The sequence below is a fragment of the Rissa tridactyla genome, chromosome 4 (genome assembly GCF_028500815.1).
Source record: "Rissa tridactyla isolate bRisTri1 chromosome 4, bRisTri1.patW.cur.20221130, whole genome shotgun sequence".
In the NCBI taxonomy this organism is placed as follows: domain Eukaryota; kingdom Metazoa; phylum Chordata; class Aves; order Charadriiformes; family Laridae; genus Rissa; species Rissa tridactyla.
In genome coordinates this window covers 16,697,598-16,715,571 of record NC_071469.1, presented here as the reverse complement: position 1 = coordinate 16,715,571, position 17,974 = coordinate 16,697,598, and the positions used below count along the sequence as shown (strand labels likewise).

The window sequence follows — 17,974 nt, the reverse complement described above, 5'->3', positions numbered from 1 at the left end:
AACCAGCACTAAACCATATCTCTAAGCACTATGTTTGCCCGTCTTTTAAATACCTCCAGGGATGGTGCCTCAACCACTTCCCTGGGCAGCCTGTTCCAATGCTTAATGACCCTTTCAGTGTAAAAAGTTTTTCCTAATATCCAGTCTAAAACTCCCCTGGCGCAACTTGAACTTAAGGATCAGAATGAGATCTCTTATTGCAATGTTATCGCTAACTTTCAGTAATAGATCTGGAGCCAGCCCTCAAGATGGAAGTGTTGAAAATAATCACAGCACTTCTCCACAGCTGTCATCTTTAAAAAATACCGCAGTACCCCCTGTGTGGTAGACTTATTTTTGGTGCACGGTGTAAACGTTGCACGTGCTTTTTTGGAAGAACCTGCTAAATGTGACAGAGCGCAATGTGGTTGCCCTTACAGGGTAAAGGAACTGCTTTCATGATTTAATTAACCACCCGTTCTGCTGATCTCTGAGTTTACTTAGACTTGAAAGAAGTAAACTTAATTATATTAAGCAAAGCTTTTTCCTTCCCACGTATGCTCTGGGCCCTTTTGCTTCTTCTGAGAGATAACAAAAAGTTTATGAATAACAGGTGCAGCCTTTTTTGTTGTTGTTGTTGTTGACCTGTTGCAGAAGGCCAGCAGGAGAAAGATTATGCACAGGTGCAGTATGTGCATGGCATCAGAGGAAGAGGACACATGGGTGTTTGAAATTAGGTGGTTCTTTTTTTTAAAAAAGTTAAATTCCTGTGTTAGGTTGGCAAAGGGATAAAACTGTCAAGGTTTCGGCATTGCCTGTTGCAGGTGAAAATAATTTTTACAAAAAGTGGTAATGTTCAAGTTGAAACCTTATCAAATCAGAGGAAAGAGACAAAAGAGGTTTGAATTCAGTTCTCAGCTTATCCAAAGGCTTTTTGTATTTAACCCCCTTAAGTTGGGTGACCCCTTGCTGCCTTGCAATGTGATTCAGCAGCAAACCTGGATTAAGTGCTGTCCCTCAGCCAGAAGTGACTGCCCGTTCAGTTGTATTGCTCAACCATCTGCCTTAGTGGTTTTGAGAGCATAGTCACAAATTTAAAGTGGTTTCTTTGTCTGGCCACAGATGGAGAGCGTTGTGTAAAAGCACATCCTTGTCCAAATGTGGCCTTTCTGCCCCCTCGCAAAGCGAGCTGTTACGGACAGCAGCTTAGGCCTTGTTGCGTGAAAAGGGGCCAAGTGGTTTTGGCAGAAGATAAACCCCCTTGCCTTCTAACACTCCTCACCGAGGTGGGAGGCTAGGTGCGGCTAGGTTTAAATTCTGAGTGATGCCCAATTCAGCACTATCGGTCCAATCGCGTTTAATATGTATTAAACTGTTACGATTTGGATACACTAGTAGTGGACTGCACCTTCAGTCTAGTCGTGCTCATGAACTAGCACGGCCACTCTCGAGTCTTTGGTCGCGTTCAGTGAGAAACCGAAACGACTAGCTACTTAAAAAAGCGCAGTTTATTTAAACAACAGATATACAGGTTCTTAGGATTGCCGGTGATAAATACACTGTCTGCAAAGCATGTGCAAATGAAGTATTGTTACATATACAAAACGTGCGACAAAGTTATAAACGATACAGCCTGGCTCTAAATGTAGAAAAGAGATTCTCTAGAGAAATTTCTAAGTTTCCCGAGGAAGCACTCGGTATAACCTAAGTCTTACCCAAAGGCGTCCCTATGGGGGGGAAGAGCGGCTCAGCCCGTCGACTGATCCCAGAAGTCAGTGATGTAATTCTTTGCGATGGTGTCTTCCCTGGGTATCCCCCCTCTCTCGGGCTATTTCTATACTATTCGTTATCTTCAAGGTGGAGTTTGAGTGACTTTAGTCATACATACTTTTATCATGATTGGTGTAAATTTCTCTCGCTTCACAATTAAAGGTATAGTTTACGAGAAATTCAGGGCGCAGACTCAAGAAGGAGTGGTCGCACCTTGGAGGCGGGTAGCCTTCGGGATGGAGGTGTGTTTTGGTATTATAAGGACATTATAATGAGCAAAGTTCGCACAAAGGACAGCATTTCATCAAAATTTGACAAAATGTTGGCTCTGAGTATTGAGCGGGCAGCTAATTGGCAGCTTATCTGTTTCATGGTATCATCCCATTCCCATATCCGCTATACATCATAACGTAAAGCTGCGGAATAATTGCATCCCGTCCCGTACCTCATGTAGCTTATCAGGGAACCACAGATCTTGTGTCCTTCATGCCAGCTGCGGCTGTTTTCTACCTCAGAAGCCTCTTGACTTTATACTTTTCCTTAATGTGTGAACAATGCTGTACTTTTGTATTTTTAGCCAATTTAGTATTTATCCCACAGGCCTGCCCTCTCCTAACTCTGCACCTTCATTTCTAGTCTTGTGTATGTGCTGGGGAGGTTTATGGAGGGAGATGTAATCACAGGAAAGACAGTTCCCTTATATTCTACTACATGCGCTTACGTCATGTGTTTGTCATTTGCAAATGACACCGCACGTGTTTATTCAGATGTCATTTACGGTGTGCTATGCCCAATTTACCAGCAAATCTCTGATAACTACTTTTACCATGTGATTTTTTTCAGTTGAATTTGCACCTGCCTGTCAGGAAATTTATTCTGGTCTGTATTTTCTCACTTTTTTGTACTAATAGGGTAAAAGAAAGTAGTTGGGGTGAAAAAGCTCAATAAAAGCAAGAAATACAAAATCTATTTAATCCCCTTCGTCCTCTGGAGCAATTCTCCCATCAGTCAAAATGAAAGTTGATTAAACGCAATTTGTTCTTGACTAAAAACTGATTTAAAAATAAACAAATATTTTGTCCAGGTAGTTTGCCGGATACTAAAAATAAGTTTGACGCGTCTAAAATGAATGTGTTTTTCCATCATTTCTTTCTAAAAATTAGTACTCTCTTTTTCCATCCTTAGCTCTTTTCCATTTAATTCCTAAAAGCATTGTGACAAGATGGGGACTGTAGTGTTAGTTCATTAAATATACTGTTGTGAATTGTACCAAGCTCTACTCGCACAAACGCATCTTCATTAACCTGTTCTGGTCTACACTTGCATCCTCCTGTCAATATTCAGTTCCATGTCGGCCCACAGTTTACCACCCTAATCTTCTATCCATTACCCCAGTTACTGTTTAGCTAATGCTTTTAGCCTCGAATATTCTTATAATGTTGTATTTCTCTGAAACAAAATTTTGCACCAAGTATTACTAAAAGCAAAGCCCTCTAATCAGGCAGATGAAACTCATTAGTGTTATGTTTCAAGGAGCCTTTCTTTGATGCAAACTAATTAATTTTGCCCCATTGCAAAATTGTCCTAACAGTAATGGGAGCTAAAATCTAATAAGATAAAAGAAACTCAGAAGGGAAAAAAACACCTGTCATGAGAATGCAGCAAGATGAACAGCTTCTGCTAATCTTGGAAATGATGATGTGTTTTACAGCTCTGAGGCTGAACGTTTTGCAATTGCCAGTGTTTAAAGTCCCTACTGTGAATTGATGGGTTTACGTTGCTTTCTGTTTTTTATCCTTACAGCAGAAAGTAGCCATGACTTAATTTACTTTTTTCGTGCTGACTAGTGGTCAGTTTTAGGGCCTAGACCACAATTTGCCCTCAGTAGTCTGTTTTGCTGTGTGAATACCAGGATTTCAGTGGATGGGGGGGGTGTGTGATTAAAATCTGCAGACTGAGAACAGTCCAAGCTCATTTAACTTTGAAACACTGATGGAACATAACAGATTGCCTAGGAACAAAAAATCTGGCCACATCTTCTGTTTCAGAAAGGCTGATCATTTACAGCAAGGAGGTGAAACAAATACAAAAATCCTGCTTTGACAGGCAGATCCAACTGTGATTGTTTGGACCTTAGAGTCAGCTCTTGATTTCCCTTGGCCTTGCTATTTTTAAGGTGTGTGAACGCAGTCTTTCTGCTTCTTACATTCAACAAATCTAATGTCAGATAAATTTCCTAAATGAACATGAATATGGTAGAGACTGGTCACTGGCGCCCACTCATGGCAAGGCTGCGTTGTCAGAAGTGCCTGAAGAGCTCTCGTTCTCTTTTCTGAGTGGATCAAAGTCTGCTGAATCGCTTTCTGAGCGGCGCTTACTCATATCATTAACAAGTACAAAGCTTTCTCCTTTGTTAGCTTGTTCCACCTCACTTTGAATGCAAAATATGCTGCTGTTATACTAATTAGGCCAACAGGCTGAGGTTAACAAACACTCAGTCACTTCTCTTATCAGCAGGCTTATTTATGCATTTGACTATGTTGCTTTGTGTTTGTCTGTGATGTAAAAGAACAGGATAATTCTTGAGATTTTTGAATAGAAATGATAATGCAGTAGAAATAGTGCTAGCAGAGTGGAGTCCACTTCTACGCTTTCTGCTTAATGGATGGAGAAGTATCAGGTCAGAAGTAATCCCTGGCTTTGGATCCCATGTTACTCTGAGTGCAGAGAGTGGCTGTTTTCAGTGCTGGTGGCTGAGGCTGCCAGTGGTGCTCAGGTATCGTTCTCCTTCTCAGAAGCTTTGCGTTTCATCTTCAGGATAAGTGTTTTGCACCCTGTACTCTGAGCTCTCTGCAGCTTGCAGCAATGGTAGATTTGGCACCAGAGCCCTCAGCACCAAGCGGCTTCTCAACCTCTCTCCTCCTGCCAGGGCTTTGGGGCTGAGGACCAGCAGTGGTGCGGAGCAGCTGTGTAGCCTTGGCTCAGACTGCTGTGAAAACAGCTCTTCATTCACCCTTGCTGGAGCTGCATGGCAGGTATGCTGTGCCTGGCCACATCCCTTGCTGGTCCCAGCCTGACCCCACACCTGCTTGCCGCTATGAACTTGTCTCGAGATCTGTTGGCTGCGTGTGGGTGCTATGCCCAGGCCTGCCCTGCTGCCCTTGCTGAGGCACGGTGGCACTGCCCACCCTCCTTGCTGTCATCTCTGTACCAGCAACTGTCAGCAGGGCTGCGAAATCCTGCAGGAGGGACGTGGATGCATAGCCCTTCTGCTTTACAGTCTGCGCAGTCATTTGACCATCCCGCCAGGAGGACAGGATCGGTGCACAAGCCCAAGCAGAACAGTATTTGTAGGACTCAGGTTGCGCTAATGGAAATGCAGTATTTCCTCGTCTTCTCTAAGCTGCGCTGTATTTCCAGGCAGTTTGTAGATGAGTTTGCCAAGCTTTCTGCTTGGCTTTCCCCATCCCTGCTTGATGGTTGTCACTGGACTAAATTCCATTTGCTGTAGTAACAAGGGGAATTTTTGCTGACTGGTGCAGGACCAGAGCTCTGTTGCTCCCTGCAGATTTAACTGGAGGTGACTTGGCCAACATTGAGCAGATAAGGAGGGGGGAAAAAAGTGTAACTGGCACTTTTGTATCCACTAAGTCCAGAGCAGTTGAAGCCAACAGCTCTTTCAGGATTTTGGTTCCCAATCAGACAACAGTTTTGTTTGAAATGTAGCTGATATTAAATTTGTGATAACATATTCACTGGTGAAAACAAATCAGAGCGTGGTTTCCCCTTGCCCCAACAGTGTCTCAACTAACCTTTTGTAGAAAGCTTGCAAAGGTGTTCTTAGGAAAAACTATACCTTGTTTGCTCAGAGCAGCATGTAACTTATGTCACTCCTGATTTTGTTTAGCTTTTATGAAAAGAGAAATATTACCTGCCTCAGATGAAAGGGCTAATATTATTTCTTTAAACAGTCCAAAGCAAATATACAAACAGTGAATGGTCTGTTGGTTAGATGTGCTTTGGTAGATTTACACAGCATCTCTTGCTTTTCAAAATAAGTGTGCTTAAAGGCTATTGAGACTACAGCTGGCTGGATCATGCTGAGTGGGTAATTTGCCTGATTGGTTCTTGCACTTTTCATTGGAAAAAGATATTTGTAAATGTTTTCAATAATTGTGTAATTTAAACTCTCCTTTTTCTTTTGTTGTCTATTAACTGCTTATGAGTCAAATGCTTTATTATTCAACAGCTATTCAGTAACATGGAGAGTTAACTGATTGCTAAACCCTCATGGGGATGTGGTTGTCTTCCCAGTAGCTGAGTTATTGCACCGAGACTTCCAGATGTTCCTTGGTGGTTGTTCTGAGTACGGTGCATGATACTATCGTCATAGCCTCACGCTGGCTAAAGGTTGGGTGAATTGCCCTGGGAAGTGGTTGTTGGAAGAAAGGTGGTTCGCAGAAGAAGGGAGCAAATGGAAGAATTTTCTTGGTGAAAGCTGGGGATTTCAGATCCATGAATTTCTAGAAAATTTGAAAAGCTTTTGGATTTGGAGCTGTTTTAACTCCCAGCATTTAGGCAAATGACCTAGAACACAATGATAGGTTATTTCCTTTAAGTGTGAAAGGTCAAAAGTTAGGAGAATAAGATTAGAAAGTGAATGGAAGCTGCTGCTTAGGTGTTGTTACAATGAAAGCTTTATAAATATTAAAAATTAATAGAAGAAAATTAGTCAGATTTTCAGACCAGCAGTTTTTCAAGCATCAGTATATTAGGGCATCCATAAAATGCAAGCAGACTATGAGGAAGATCTGTAAAACCCATACTGGAAAACAAACTGTTTCAAAGGGCTGCATGATGTTCATCTTCACTCTTCCCTGCGACTTCCCCTGTGCTCGCCTAAGTGCCAGGTGATTCTTAAAGGCATAACTTATCTGCAGCAGTTAATTAATGGAAAGGCAGAGGGCTGTGATTAGAATTTGCAGTAGTCTACTCTGGAGAAGGTAATTATGATTAGAGCAGACTTAGTATTAAGTCGTATTAAACCTGTTTTGTTCAGGGATTTAACACTTCATAACTTTTTCTGGAAAAGCTTTAACTAGCCACATTGCCTCAGGCAAATATTCCTGCTTGGAAAGGCAGGTGGCCGGGACAAATGAAGTCCAAGGGATAGCCGAGGAGGTTTATACCCCAAAAGTGATGTTGTGAAATTTTGCCTCATTGGAGATTAGAGCACTTTCTCCTACCCTCCAGGGAGAAGGGGTAATTCACACTGATGACCTTAACAGGATTGACAAGACTTTAGGGCTGACTGATTCTGTCCTTCAGTCTTGCTGTGTTCAGGTAGATAATCTTATCTTTCAGCAGAAGATTAATATCCCCACAAATAATTCCCAACCTGCCTTTCCATGGTTCTTGCCTTATCAGTTGTTGCCAGTTGAACAAAATCACCCTCTGACTGTCTTTTCCCCATTGCTGGAGCACTTGGGAGCCCCTGTACTACACTGATTTTTCTTTTTTCTGTCCTTTTTTTTTTTTTTATTTTATTCCAGACCAGCTTCCTCAGAGTGTTGGTGGATACAAGACTTGTTCTCTGTCTGGAAAGATGTGCCAGGTTAGTAGAGTCCCTACATATTTTACCTATGACCCATGGAGAGCAAACTTTCTCAGAGTGGGAGGAAGAGCAGACGTAGGGCAGAAGGTTTATGTTGTGTTTCACAGACAGGGAAAAGCGAGTCCCTTTACTGTGTAGCTCTCCAAGGAGGGAAAGATCTGGAGAAGTGACAGTTTGTTTTTAATACTTTTCAGCCTAAACATTTCCAAAACATTTATCTACAAATGTGTACCCACAAGGGTCAGCACCGCTGTCTAGTTGCAAACTCCGCTGTCAAATTCCTGCTTTGAAGAACAAAACAGAAACCCACCAAAAAACTAGAGGAGAAGAGTCACCTCTGAGTTAGCAGCTGGGCAGCAGGAATAGAATTGTGGCTTCTTCTGGAGCCACTTGTCATTCCCGGAGCTACTCTGACAAAGGGCCCAGAAAACACAGAACTTCTCAGTCTGACACCGCCCTCTTGCTTGGATCTGGAGGGTGCTGAGAAGAGGAGGATTAATTTAATGAGGAATTATGAGGTAATAATGTAATTGAAAGCCAGCTCTCGTAGCTCTCATGGTGAGTGCTATCACAGTTGCTCTGTGCCAATGCAACAGGTTTTTCGGCAGACGGACATAGCAAAGCGCTGTCTTGCAAAGCGTGTGATCAGCTTGACCCACTTTTGAGCAGGGTCAGACCTGTACTCGATCCTCAGGTGCTGATTATCTGTCTGGAGGGCTTTGTCTGTATGAGAAGCTATATGTGAGAAATCTCCTATGGGCTTTAAAAATTTTTTTTAAAAAATCACTGTATTGCCTTATCTCTCATGAGAAAAGGAGGGGGCTGTTTCCCTACAGTATTGATGCTCCAGGTTGCCTCTTTGTCCTTCTCGACTCCTTCCCACTTCAGGGTCTGTGTAGGCTTCTGATGACCCACTGAAAACTTTTGTCCTCTCTCTGCCTCAATGCTCCTGCAGACCAACTCTCTGACAATTGAGACGTTTTCTGGGTCAGTCTTCGCTTGTGCCGCTTCCTCCCACGATGAGCGGTGTAGCATCTGTGCATGTTGCTGTCCTGTTTGTATCGCACTCCGTACCTGACTGCTAGTATTTTTGCTGAGACACATTGCTCTTTTCTGTGGTGAAGGACCCAAGCCGCCATTCTTAAATGGTAGGATACGCTGCCAGCTCTTGGGAAAAGGTAGAAATGTCCCGTTCTCTGTGAAAACCCAAAGCATCAGTTGTGCTTGCGACAGTGATGATTTTCTGAAACCTGCAACCCTAAAACTGTGAAGATTCACCTTTCGGATGAAACCTTTTAAATAGTTCTCCTGTAAAATCATTTACAGATTCACAGGAGCTGGAAACCCTGCAGAGGAGAGGAGCAGAGCAGGCTCTGGTGAGCACCGAGTGAAAACAGGCTGTAATCGAGTCAGTTCACGCTTTGTGGTTCTGCTCTTTTGGACTACAGGGCATTGGCTGTGGTGAACAAGCACTTCTTGCTAATCCAGTGAATCAGCTTTAATCTGCCCCCCAAAATTCTGGGCATTATGGTTATCTCTTTATGTAACTAAATAGTTTCATATTAGGTTAAACTTCCTTTTCTGTTACTGTACTGTTTGCATTGTATTAGCAGTTATAGGCCAAGCTGACCCCAGGCTCCACAGTGTTAGGTATGAGGAGAGGGATGACCAGTGTCCCAGAAAGCTCCTGCTCAAATTGGAAATGACATGGTGAAGATGGGAGGCAGGGACACTCCTGTGTGTTTATCAGACTGGGGCCTCAGAGGTAGGAAGTGCCCTTAAATCTGGCATAGCCGGCAGCTCAGTTTATATCCCCTCCGTGACTCTTGTGTGCTGTGAAGCTTGTGTGCTTCTGCTGAGCTCAGCTTCACCGTCTTGTGTCTTGATGTGTCCCCTTGGACTATCCTGTGCCCTTCCCCGTGCTTCATGTCTTCAGGTACCCGTAGATGCTAACCAAACCACTGCTTCTGTTGTCTCAGAGAGGCTCTAAAGTGAATTTTCAGAGGTGCTTGGGTGTCAGACTCTTTGCTGAGCATCTTTACAAGTCTGGGCTGTAGGGGAGGACATCCATATCCCTTAATACTAGAATAATCCGTATGTATACACCAAGAATAAACTGGTTTTCCTAATGTACATTGTGAAAGCTCATAGCCTTCAAAGGAGAGGGAAAGGGAGATCTGAGTAAAAATAATAAAAAAGATTCTTCCTTCACAGTTAAAACAGCTGAGTTCAGGTCACTTTCTGATGCCTGAGGAAATGCGAGTGAGAATTGTACCTTGTGTTTTCTTTCAAATTTTATCAAGGATGAGCACAACATTTTGACAGAAAAGAAAGCATGGGATTTTCAACCTGGTTGCTATCAGGAAGTACTGGAAACCCAGCCTGAACACAGATTTCCAAATAAAAGGTGCTTATCTGCAATGGAAAAGCTTCTAGAGGGCTACCTAGTGAGTAATTTAAAAAAACTCAGGTGCAGAATGATATGTTAGTTCTTATTATTGCTGCATTTGAGCTAGGGAAAACTGACAGATTAGTCATATTCTATTATAAATACCTTACTGTGCCCATGTTTACGGATTCATTATTAATATCAAGCACTCATATGCTTAAGATTCTGGGTAGAGATCCCAAGAGTTGTTTGCTTTTTGAGTCAGCTTGTTTGATGGGGAGATCTGTTCTGCAAGAAGGAAGTGAAATGTCTGGTGTAGAGCTAAGACGTATAGTGAATAAATACTGCATTTTCTTTATGAAGGGAAAATTGAAGCATCTGGTCATGAAATATATCCCACTAGCAAACTGGAACAAACTGGCTTTTCTAGCTACGTCATCACTTACAGCTGTGCTCTTTCAGTCCCATGCTGTGTCTGAAGGGCAGAGCTACTCACCTTCTGTCAACTTAGAAACAGGATTGTTTGAAATTCAGGGTCTTCTAGGATCATTGGAGATAATCAGTGTACGTGTGATTATGTCTGCCTTGGTTAGGTGTTAGCCTGCATATTGGCTTCATCAGTCTAATTTATCACTTGCGTTACACCAGTGTCTGAGAGATCTATCTGGAATCAAGATTTCAATATTTTAGGCATTGAAGAGAAAAATACTGGAGATTTTTCAGACACTTGAGTAAACTAGGGTAAAACTAGTCATTGCTGATTTTGAGCATTTCTTTGAAAGGTAGGTTTGTAAGGAACGTAGCGAAAGACCAGAATCTCTATTTTTGGACAGCCCCATGCCCAACACAAAACAATTAATCTCTGCTCCCCCAGACCCCTACAGCCTCCAAGGGATTATGTTCCTGGGGAACCTTTTGGCTTCTCCTGCTGCGTACCACAAATCCCCTTATCTTAATGTTGCTGCCAAATGTGACCTGAGAGGAGACAGCGAGGACTGGGCTTACTGGAGTCTAAAATCCACGCTTATTTCTAACATATAAACATATGTCTAGATCTATACAGAAAATAAATGACGCTGGATATAAGATATGAAAATATGTACTTTCCTGCTAATTGAAATGTAGTTGTTATTCCTGTACGTGCAGGAGTCTTTTTGAAATGAAGTAATGTGCCACAATTTATTTTCACAGCAACAAACACACTGTTATTTTCAGTGAAGAACTAGATAGATCTACCTGCTGTGTTTCTCTTTGAGACTACAACCTGCACCACGCGTTTTTGCAGCAGCTTTGCAGAGCGTTTAGGGGAGCTCCTCACCTGGGCCATCTGATTCCCCGTAGCTAAAGCATTGCCTTGCAGGCGAGTCTGCTGATTTACCCTCAGCTGTGGACTCAGCCCTCGCAACCTCTCATTTATAGAATCAGAATGGTTTGGGTTGAAAGAGATCTTAAAGATCATCTAGTTCCAATCACCCTGCAATGGTCAGGGACACCTCCCACTTCTCTGTCTTCCCCTTAATCTTCCTTTATTTATATATATATATATATATATATATACACACACACACCTTATTATGCAGTTTGCCTTCCTTTTTTTACACATAAAGTGTATATAATAATTTGCAATGAGCAGACCGCTGTTGGGAGGAGGCTGCATGGACACGATGGTGGCAGACAGGCCTCCTCTAGCTGAATGCTCCCCCTCCTCAGCCCCGTGGGGTGCAAATTCATGTTAGTTTGTAAAACCCACAGAAAGTCATAGAATGGTTTAGGACAAAAGGGACCTTAAAGACCATCTAGTTCCAATCACCCTGCCATGGGCAGGGACACCTCCCACCTCTCTGTCTCCCCCTTAATCTTCCTTATGTTTTATATATACACTTTATTCCTTATATCCCTCATGTAGAGGGAGGTGTAACTCAGGAGGGGAAGTACCTCTCTTTTTGCCTGTTTTTTAGGGGTGCGGAGATGAGGGGCGGTCGGTGGCTGCTTCTGAGCATCCTCGCGGCGTTTGAATAACCAGCTTTCAGCGGAGATTTTTCAGAGGGTTACCGAGCCCCTTCCTCAGCTGGGGCGGACGGTGCTTCCCCCCGCCTCCCTCCCCTCCTCCCTCCGCCCCCGCCCCCCGCGGAGGGTGATTAGGGGCGGCTCTCGCCCCCTCCATAAAGCGGCCGCAGGTGCCGGGCGCTGCTGAGCGCCGTCCCGTCCCGTCCCGCCGATGCATCCCGCGCCCCGCCGCGGCGGCTCGCTGGAGGCGGCCACCTGCCCGCGGGAGGCCGTCGGCCAGGTGAGGGGGTGCGGGCTGGGCTGGGGGCTCCGTAGCCACGGGGCAGCGCTGAGAAGGCGGGGGGGGGCGGACCTTTTCTGTGGCTTCTCTGAAGTTGCAGCTGTGCTGCCTCGCTGTTGCAGTGGTTTCGGAGGGGGGGAGTGACCCCGTTTACCTGGAGAGCGGTGGTTGCCCTGAGGTGCTCCTCTGGCACGGGAGGGAGCGCTCAGTGCCGCTGGGATTGGGTGGGACTGATTTATGGTGCTGTTGCTGGACAGAAGGGGGGAAAAAAAGTGGTAAAATTGAAATGCGAGCAGATGAAATTAAGGTAGAACAAAAGTAACTTCTGGTGCATTATCGCTTAGAAGGTAAAGGGCGTGATGTAGCCCAGAATAATTCCCTAGTGGATTATTTCACGTTACAGTGGGAATATGCTTAGTACATCAGCAAAGGTGAGATAAAATCAGCGCTTATGCGTTGGCTACAATTATTGATACTGTACAGTTTAAAACGTCAGTAAAATTCCTGGAGAAAACAAGAATGCTGACTGTAACGGAGTAAAGTTTTACAAAAGGTTGTTTTGCCTTATGCTTCAGATCTTTGGAAGCCAAATAAACTTTTCAGCACAGCTTTTGGTTTGGTGTCTGAGAACTAAATCTAAGGAAGACATTTGGCGTGGCTGAAAAATTTCCCTGTCATGGGACATCTAGTCGTGGTCACTCATAAGATCAAGTCCTTATCCCTCCCTATTAAGAACTGTGTCAAAAGGACAGTGGGAAAGTAAAGAGGGAGGAGGATATAGAATGCCTGTTGAGACTTTTTACCAAGTACAATTAATGGCAATCTGTATCAAATACATTTTTTTAAAAGATTTTTTTTGGTCTTCAATTTGTGGCTCTAAAACGTAATTTCATTTAGATGCGTGTGTTTAGATAACTTTAAATCTTGGCTATTCATTAACATAAAGAATTAAAGCACAAAATATACACCTTCAAACACCTATTTCACAGAGAATATTCTTTGGGGAAGGGGGGAAAGAGAAAATAATTGCTGTGGGCTCCAAAAGGAGCCATCTTTAACCAGAAGGCACCTAGATATCTATGTAAGTAAGGGCTTTAGAGTATCCTTGTGTTTGTGTATTTTCATTAAGACTTGAGTCAGGTTGATGGGAAATCAGTTAATGATTTGCATTGTTAATAACAAGTGTCAATGCAATGTTAATCCCCCTCCCGCCCCAGGAAAAACCACCCAGCTCCAATGTGTTACCATGCGAAGGAAAAGTGTTAGAGTTGATTAGAGCTTAGTTACTGATACAGAATCAAATGAAAGTGAAGATGTAGCTGTTGGAGGAAAGGAACATTTTCCCTTGTTGTCTTGCACCAAAATGGTTGATGCGTTAATGCAGACCTGTTTTAAACCTATTTTTAAATTGAAAGCCAAAGATTAATATTGGTTTAGGGTTAAAGGTGTAAATGGTACGCATTAAGCATTGTAGGCATCTGAATTTCTCTTCTGCAACTTTCACCAAATTCGTAAGTTAGGGATAATTTTTAGAACTTAATGTAAGAACACACTGAGTTTTGTTGTATTTTCTTCGTTGATCTCTTAAACACACAACTTTACAAATGTTGTCACCTAATCCTAAACACAATGTTAGTTAAACTAGCAAAATATGAAATAAGAACATTAGTCTTCAATGCATGTAATTTGTCCTAGCTGTGCACCTTATAATATTGCACGCCACTATGCCAAATCTCATAAGCTGATCTTGTCTTAAGTCAATGATCCTGAATGTGGAATTAAGCCAACAGGCTGCCTATAAGCCATATACATAAAACAGCCCAACTGTTTTTGCCATCAAGACCACCATCTAACTCTATTTGTAACAGAGACTTCTTTGCACCCAGCTTTTTCTACAGCAGTATCATCCGAGTAGGATTTGGCTCACACAAATGGCTATCTCTACACTTGAGAAAGCAACTAATAACCTATATGTAATTGTGGGGTTATTAGTGTTTTCTTCTCCTGCTTGGATTACAGCCTGTTCCTGGCTCTTGTAATCCTGATCTGATGCGTGCTGAAGCGAGCTGTGAAACCTGCAGGCTGGTCAGTAGAACCTGCGTTGGGCCCTGTCTCACACTTTCAGCAGAGAATTTGTCTGGACTCAAGTTGATGGAGATCAGTGGCTTTGCTGGATCAGAAACGGTGTGACGGACTGACACTGTGGTCCAGGCTCATCATATATTGACAACTCATTAGAGATGGGGACCAAGTCAGAAATCCAGTGATTATATTTCCACGAGCGTCAGTGGGCTTGGAGCAAGACCTGTTCCATGGGGTGGTTAGGGACATGGTTTAGTGGTGGTTTTGGCAGTATTAGGTTGATGTTTGGACTCAATCTTAAAGGTCCTTTCCAACCTAGGTGATTATGTGATTCTGAGATACCACTTATGCACCCTGAAGAGCTCACAGCTAGTAACCTGCTTGAAACCTTTCTTAGAGCAGCATCAAATATTTGCCTTGTTGTAAACCATTCAATTTGAAATGAACTGATTTCATTATTTTGTTAGGCAGATTATCTTCTTAATCTGAAAGATTGACAAAAGATAGGTAAAATCTGCTTTTTATCTTTAAACATGTTGTAGGTAGAAATATTTAGCTGTACAGTATTATCCATTTTAAAGAGATTAAAGTTGGAGAGATTGTAGAAGGGAATCAATGGAACTGCTGCATTTTGATTACTCTCTTATTTTTGCTCTTTGCATTCCGGATAAGTTGTCATCAGATAGTTGTATCTTTAAAACCTCTGACAAATAAAAAATAATTGCAAATAGCAATAATGTGCCTTCATTGTTCCTCTCCTCTTTCTCACTGGCTCCTTCAGTAACCTCACCTTTTTTTATTCTTTTTGCAAGGTTTGAAGATGTATGAGAGACAGTCTCTGCTTCTAAGCCTTCTATTTTTTCTTCATTTTCTGTGTTCTTAATCGTTTCTATATTCTCTCTATTTATGGCCTGGCTACATGTGGCTAACAATATGGTCTGCGATATCCGCTGATTTCAACAGAGTCAGGAGTGTGATCACGAGTAATGTGTAAAACCACATGGTTGTCTGAAAATTTTTAGTGTGTGATTTGGGTGATTATGATAAGGGTTTGGCATGTGAATTAGGGGACCCAACAGACAGAACTGCTTGGTTGTGTTTGATCAGAGTGGGACTGTCTCTATAGTCAACAGATTCTGATCAGCACGACGTTTTAACTCCTTAGGTTTTGTCTCCTTTCTCTGTAAAAGCAGTGCTTTGCAGTTATGTAGCGAGAGGAAGGCAATGATTTTTCAGTTCTGATCTACTAAATGCTGATCCATCTTTTCGTACAGGTTTTGGATGATTCCCTTTACCAATGTTCATCAAATTTGCTAACAAGTATTTTGTTCAACTTACTATTTATGCTGACATCTTATATCTCCTTTCCCTCTCAAAAAAACCACCAATGCTAATTATAAACTATACTTTGAAAACATCTTCTGCATCCTAGAGAACGGCTAAAGATGTCTATAAAATCATTCAACTGGAAAAAAAAAGTCTCAGTATTTCATCCTCAGTTCTCACAGATTCTATGTGTGCCTAACTTTATTTCTGTTACTGTGAATGATTTAATTGGCATCTTGCCTTTTGTAGTTGATCAGTCAAAGCACAATATTACTCCAAGTCAAACGGAAATGTAAAACTTCATGCTTTTTGCATTGCTAGCTATTCAAAACAATCTTTTTGTTTCTTTGCATTTAGTTAAATAAGTCAAACTACATGATGATTGATGATAATAAAGAGAATGAAGACCATGTGTCTGAAAGAGGAAGAACAGCCATCATTTTTTCCTTGAAGAATGAAGTTGGAGGACTTGTAAAAGCATTAAAACTCTTTCAGGTGTGTAATAATCACATTGCTACAGCAGCTGTGTATTTTTAATTTGTAAGGATAGTTTTGGAACACACTAGAATTAATTGCATCCATTTATTTAAGGATGTCATTCCTAACCTGGCTCCCACTTGGCATGCAAAACTACCCACGAAGGCAAATTTTTGCCTCAGAAATTAGATACTGGCTTGCTAAAAATCTTCACAAAATGCACGTACTAAAACTGAGAGAGTCTTGTCTTTTCCCCTCGTGTAAAGAGGATTGTCGCTCGTTGTTTCTACTGCATATAAGAGGTGGGTCTGAAGCTCCTGCCGATGGCAGGTAGACAGGTAGATGCTTGGGGTGCTCACCCACACTGGGTTGAGTCCAGTCCCGTTGTCACCCTGCCTGGCTGGATTGAGGGAGACAGAGGAACTGCAACTGCACAACCACATGCCTTTGATTGCTGGGCTGGTATTGCACAAGGAATATGCGCAGTGCCACTGCGCTCTGTTATCTGGCCCTGCATGTCTTAGCCTGGGGTTTTCTTTGTGTTCCTGATATAAGACATATGGTTAAATAATTTTTCAAATAAAAGAAAAGTGAAATTTATGCCTTGAAAACTAGTGCCTTTAAATCCCTTGCTTGCTTGTGAGATAATTATATGGTGAATTGATTGGCATTTTGATGAATTTCCCCAGACCCAGTTGCTAATCAGCTTCCTGTGGGAGGGATGAAAGAAAAACATCTATGAATTTAAACCTCCTGGCTGTGTCTTTCTGGGCTTCCTGAATGTAAATGAAATTGAAAGAACCCAGGTTCTCTTTCATTTTCTTCTGAATAGGAGGCTTTTTAAAATCAAACAATTTCCCCCCCCCTCCAATAAGGAAACTGCTATCAAGAGATCCAATTAACTAAAATAGCTTCACAAAGGTGGTGAATATTAATTTGAAAACCAAATTTTAGTTTTTAGTCAATCTGTTTGAAAACATTACTTCTTGCAAAACAGGAGAAGCATGTAAATCTGGTACACATTGAGTCACGGAAGTCCAAGAGACGAAATTCTGAGTTTGAGATTTTTGTGGACTGTGATAGTAACAGGGAACAACTGAATGAGATCTTCCAGCTCCTGAAATCCCATGTCAATGTTGTCTCTATGAACCCAACAGAGTATTTCAACGTCCAGGAAGATGGTAAGTAACAAAGGTAGTTCTGATGAAATTGCACTTCTCGAAGTGTTGGTTAGAAATCTTTTTAAGGTGTCCACATCTGCATTTGTGTAGTGTTTTCAATCAGTAGCTCCCAGGTTTATGCTTCTGTGTTGTGAGTGAGTGTAGTTTGGTTGGTACGAGCAGGTCTGCGCTGGCTGATGTCACCATGGAATACAGGCTGTGACAGGCTAGTGCAAATTGCCTGTTCATTATCTGTGCTCCTGTCCCTTCTCAGCACAGCGCAACGGCATGAATGGGAGTCCCTGCACCCATGGAGGCCAATGTGGGCAAAGTCTGAATATGGGGCTTGGCTAGGGACTTTACACCATGATGACAGGTCCCTGTTCGGTTCAGACACTGGTGAGAGTGGGAGATGGATTCTGCAATTTTCTCATGTAGCTCTTGAATTATTTATTTATTTTTTTACCACTTCTTATCATAACCAGTTACTCGTATTAGTGTGAAAGAGGTGCCTTTTAACCTTAGGATGTTTCACATCCTGTTTACCTTTGCTTCTAGTTAAAGAGGTGCCTAAAGTTCAGGGCAGCAGGAGGTTGGTTCCATGTATTTCTCAGCCACTGTGCTTGGCACAGGCTGGTAGGTAGGGGAAGGTGAGATATGGTGTCTCTTGGATAAAAACTGCTTCACTTTAGCCCTAAGTAAGGGAAACTTTAAATCTAAACACTCCCCCTGCCCTTTTTAAGAAAACGGAAGAGCATCAGGGCAGAAAAACAGTGTATTAACCACTCTGCCAAAAGCTTGGTTATAAACTCTCTTGGGCTAAAACAAGGAAAAAAAAATTATTAGCAAAACTGTAATGATGCAGCTCTCTAAGGCTGCAGGGCTGAAAT

At 42.3% G+C, this 17,974-nt stretch overlaps 1 protein-coding gene across 2 annotated transcripts in view; it reads left to right on the top strand.

Annotated features, from left to right (window-relative positions):
- TPH1 (tryptophan hydroxylase 1) overlaps positions 1-17,974 on the top strand; it is a 31,507-nt gene that overhangs the window by 5,099 nt on the left and 8,434 nt on the right. The window contains exons 3-5 of one of the 2 annotated variants that reach the window (XM_054201140.1): positions 7,302-7,363; positions 15,805-15,942; positions 16,922-17,105. In XM_054201140.1, coding sequence (XP_054057115.1) covers positions 7,355-7,363; positions 15,805-15,942; positions 16,922-17,105 — 331 coding nt within the window. In that variant the 5' untranslated portion in view covers positions 7,302-7,354. The remainder of the gene's footprint in view (positions 1-7,301; positions 7,364-15,804; positions 15,943-16,921; positions 17,106-17,974) is intronic. The other variant, XM_054201141.1, reaches the window with a different exon arrangement.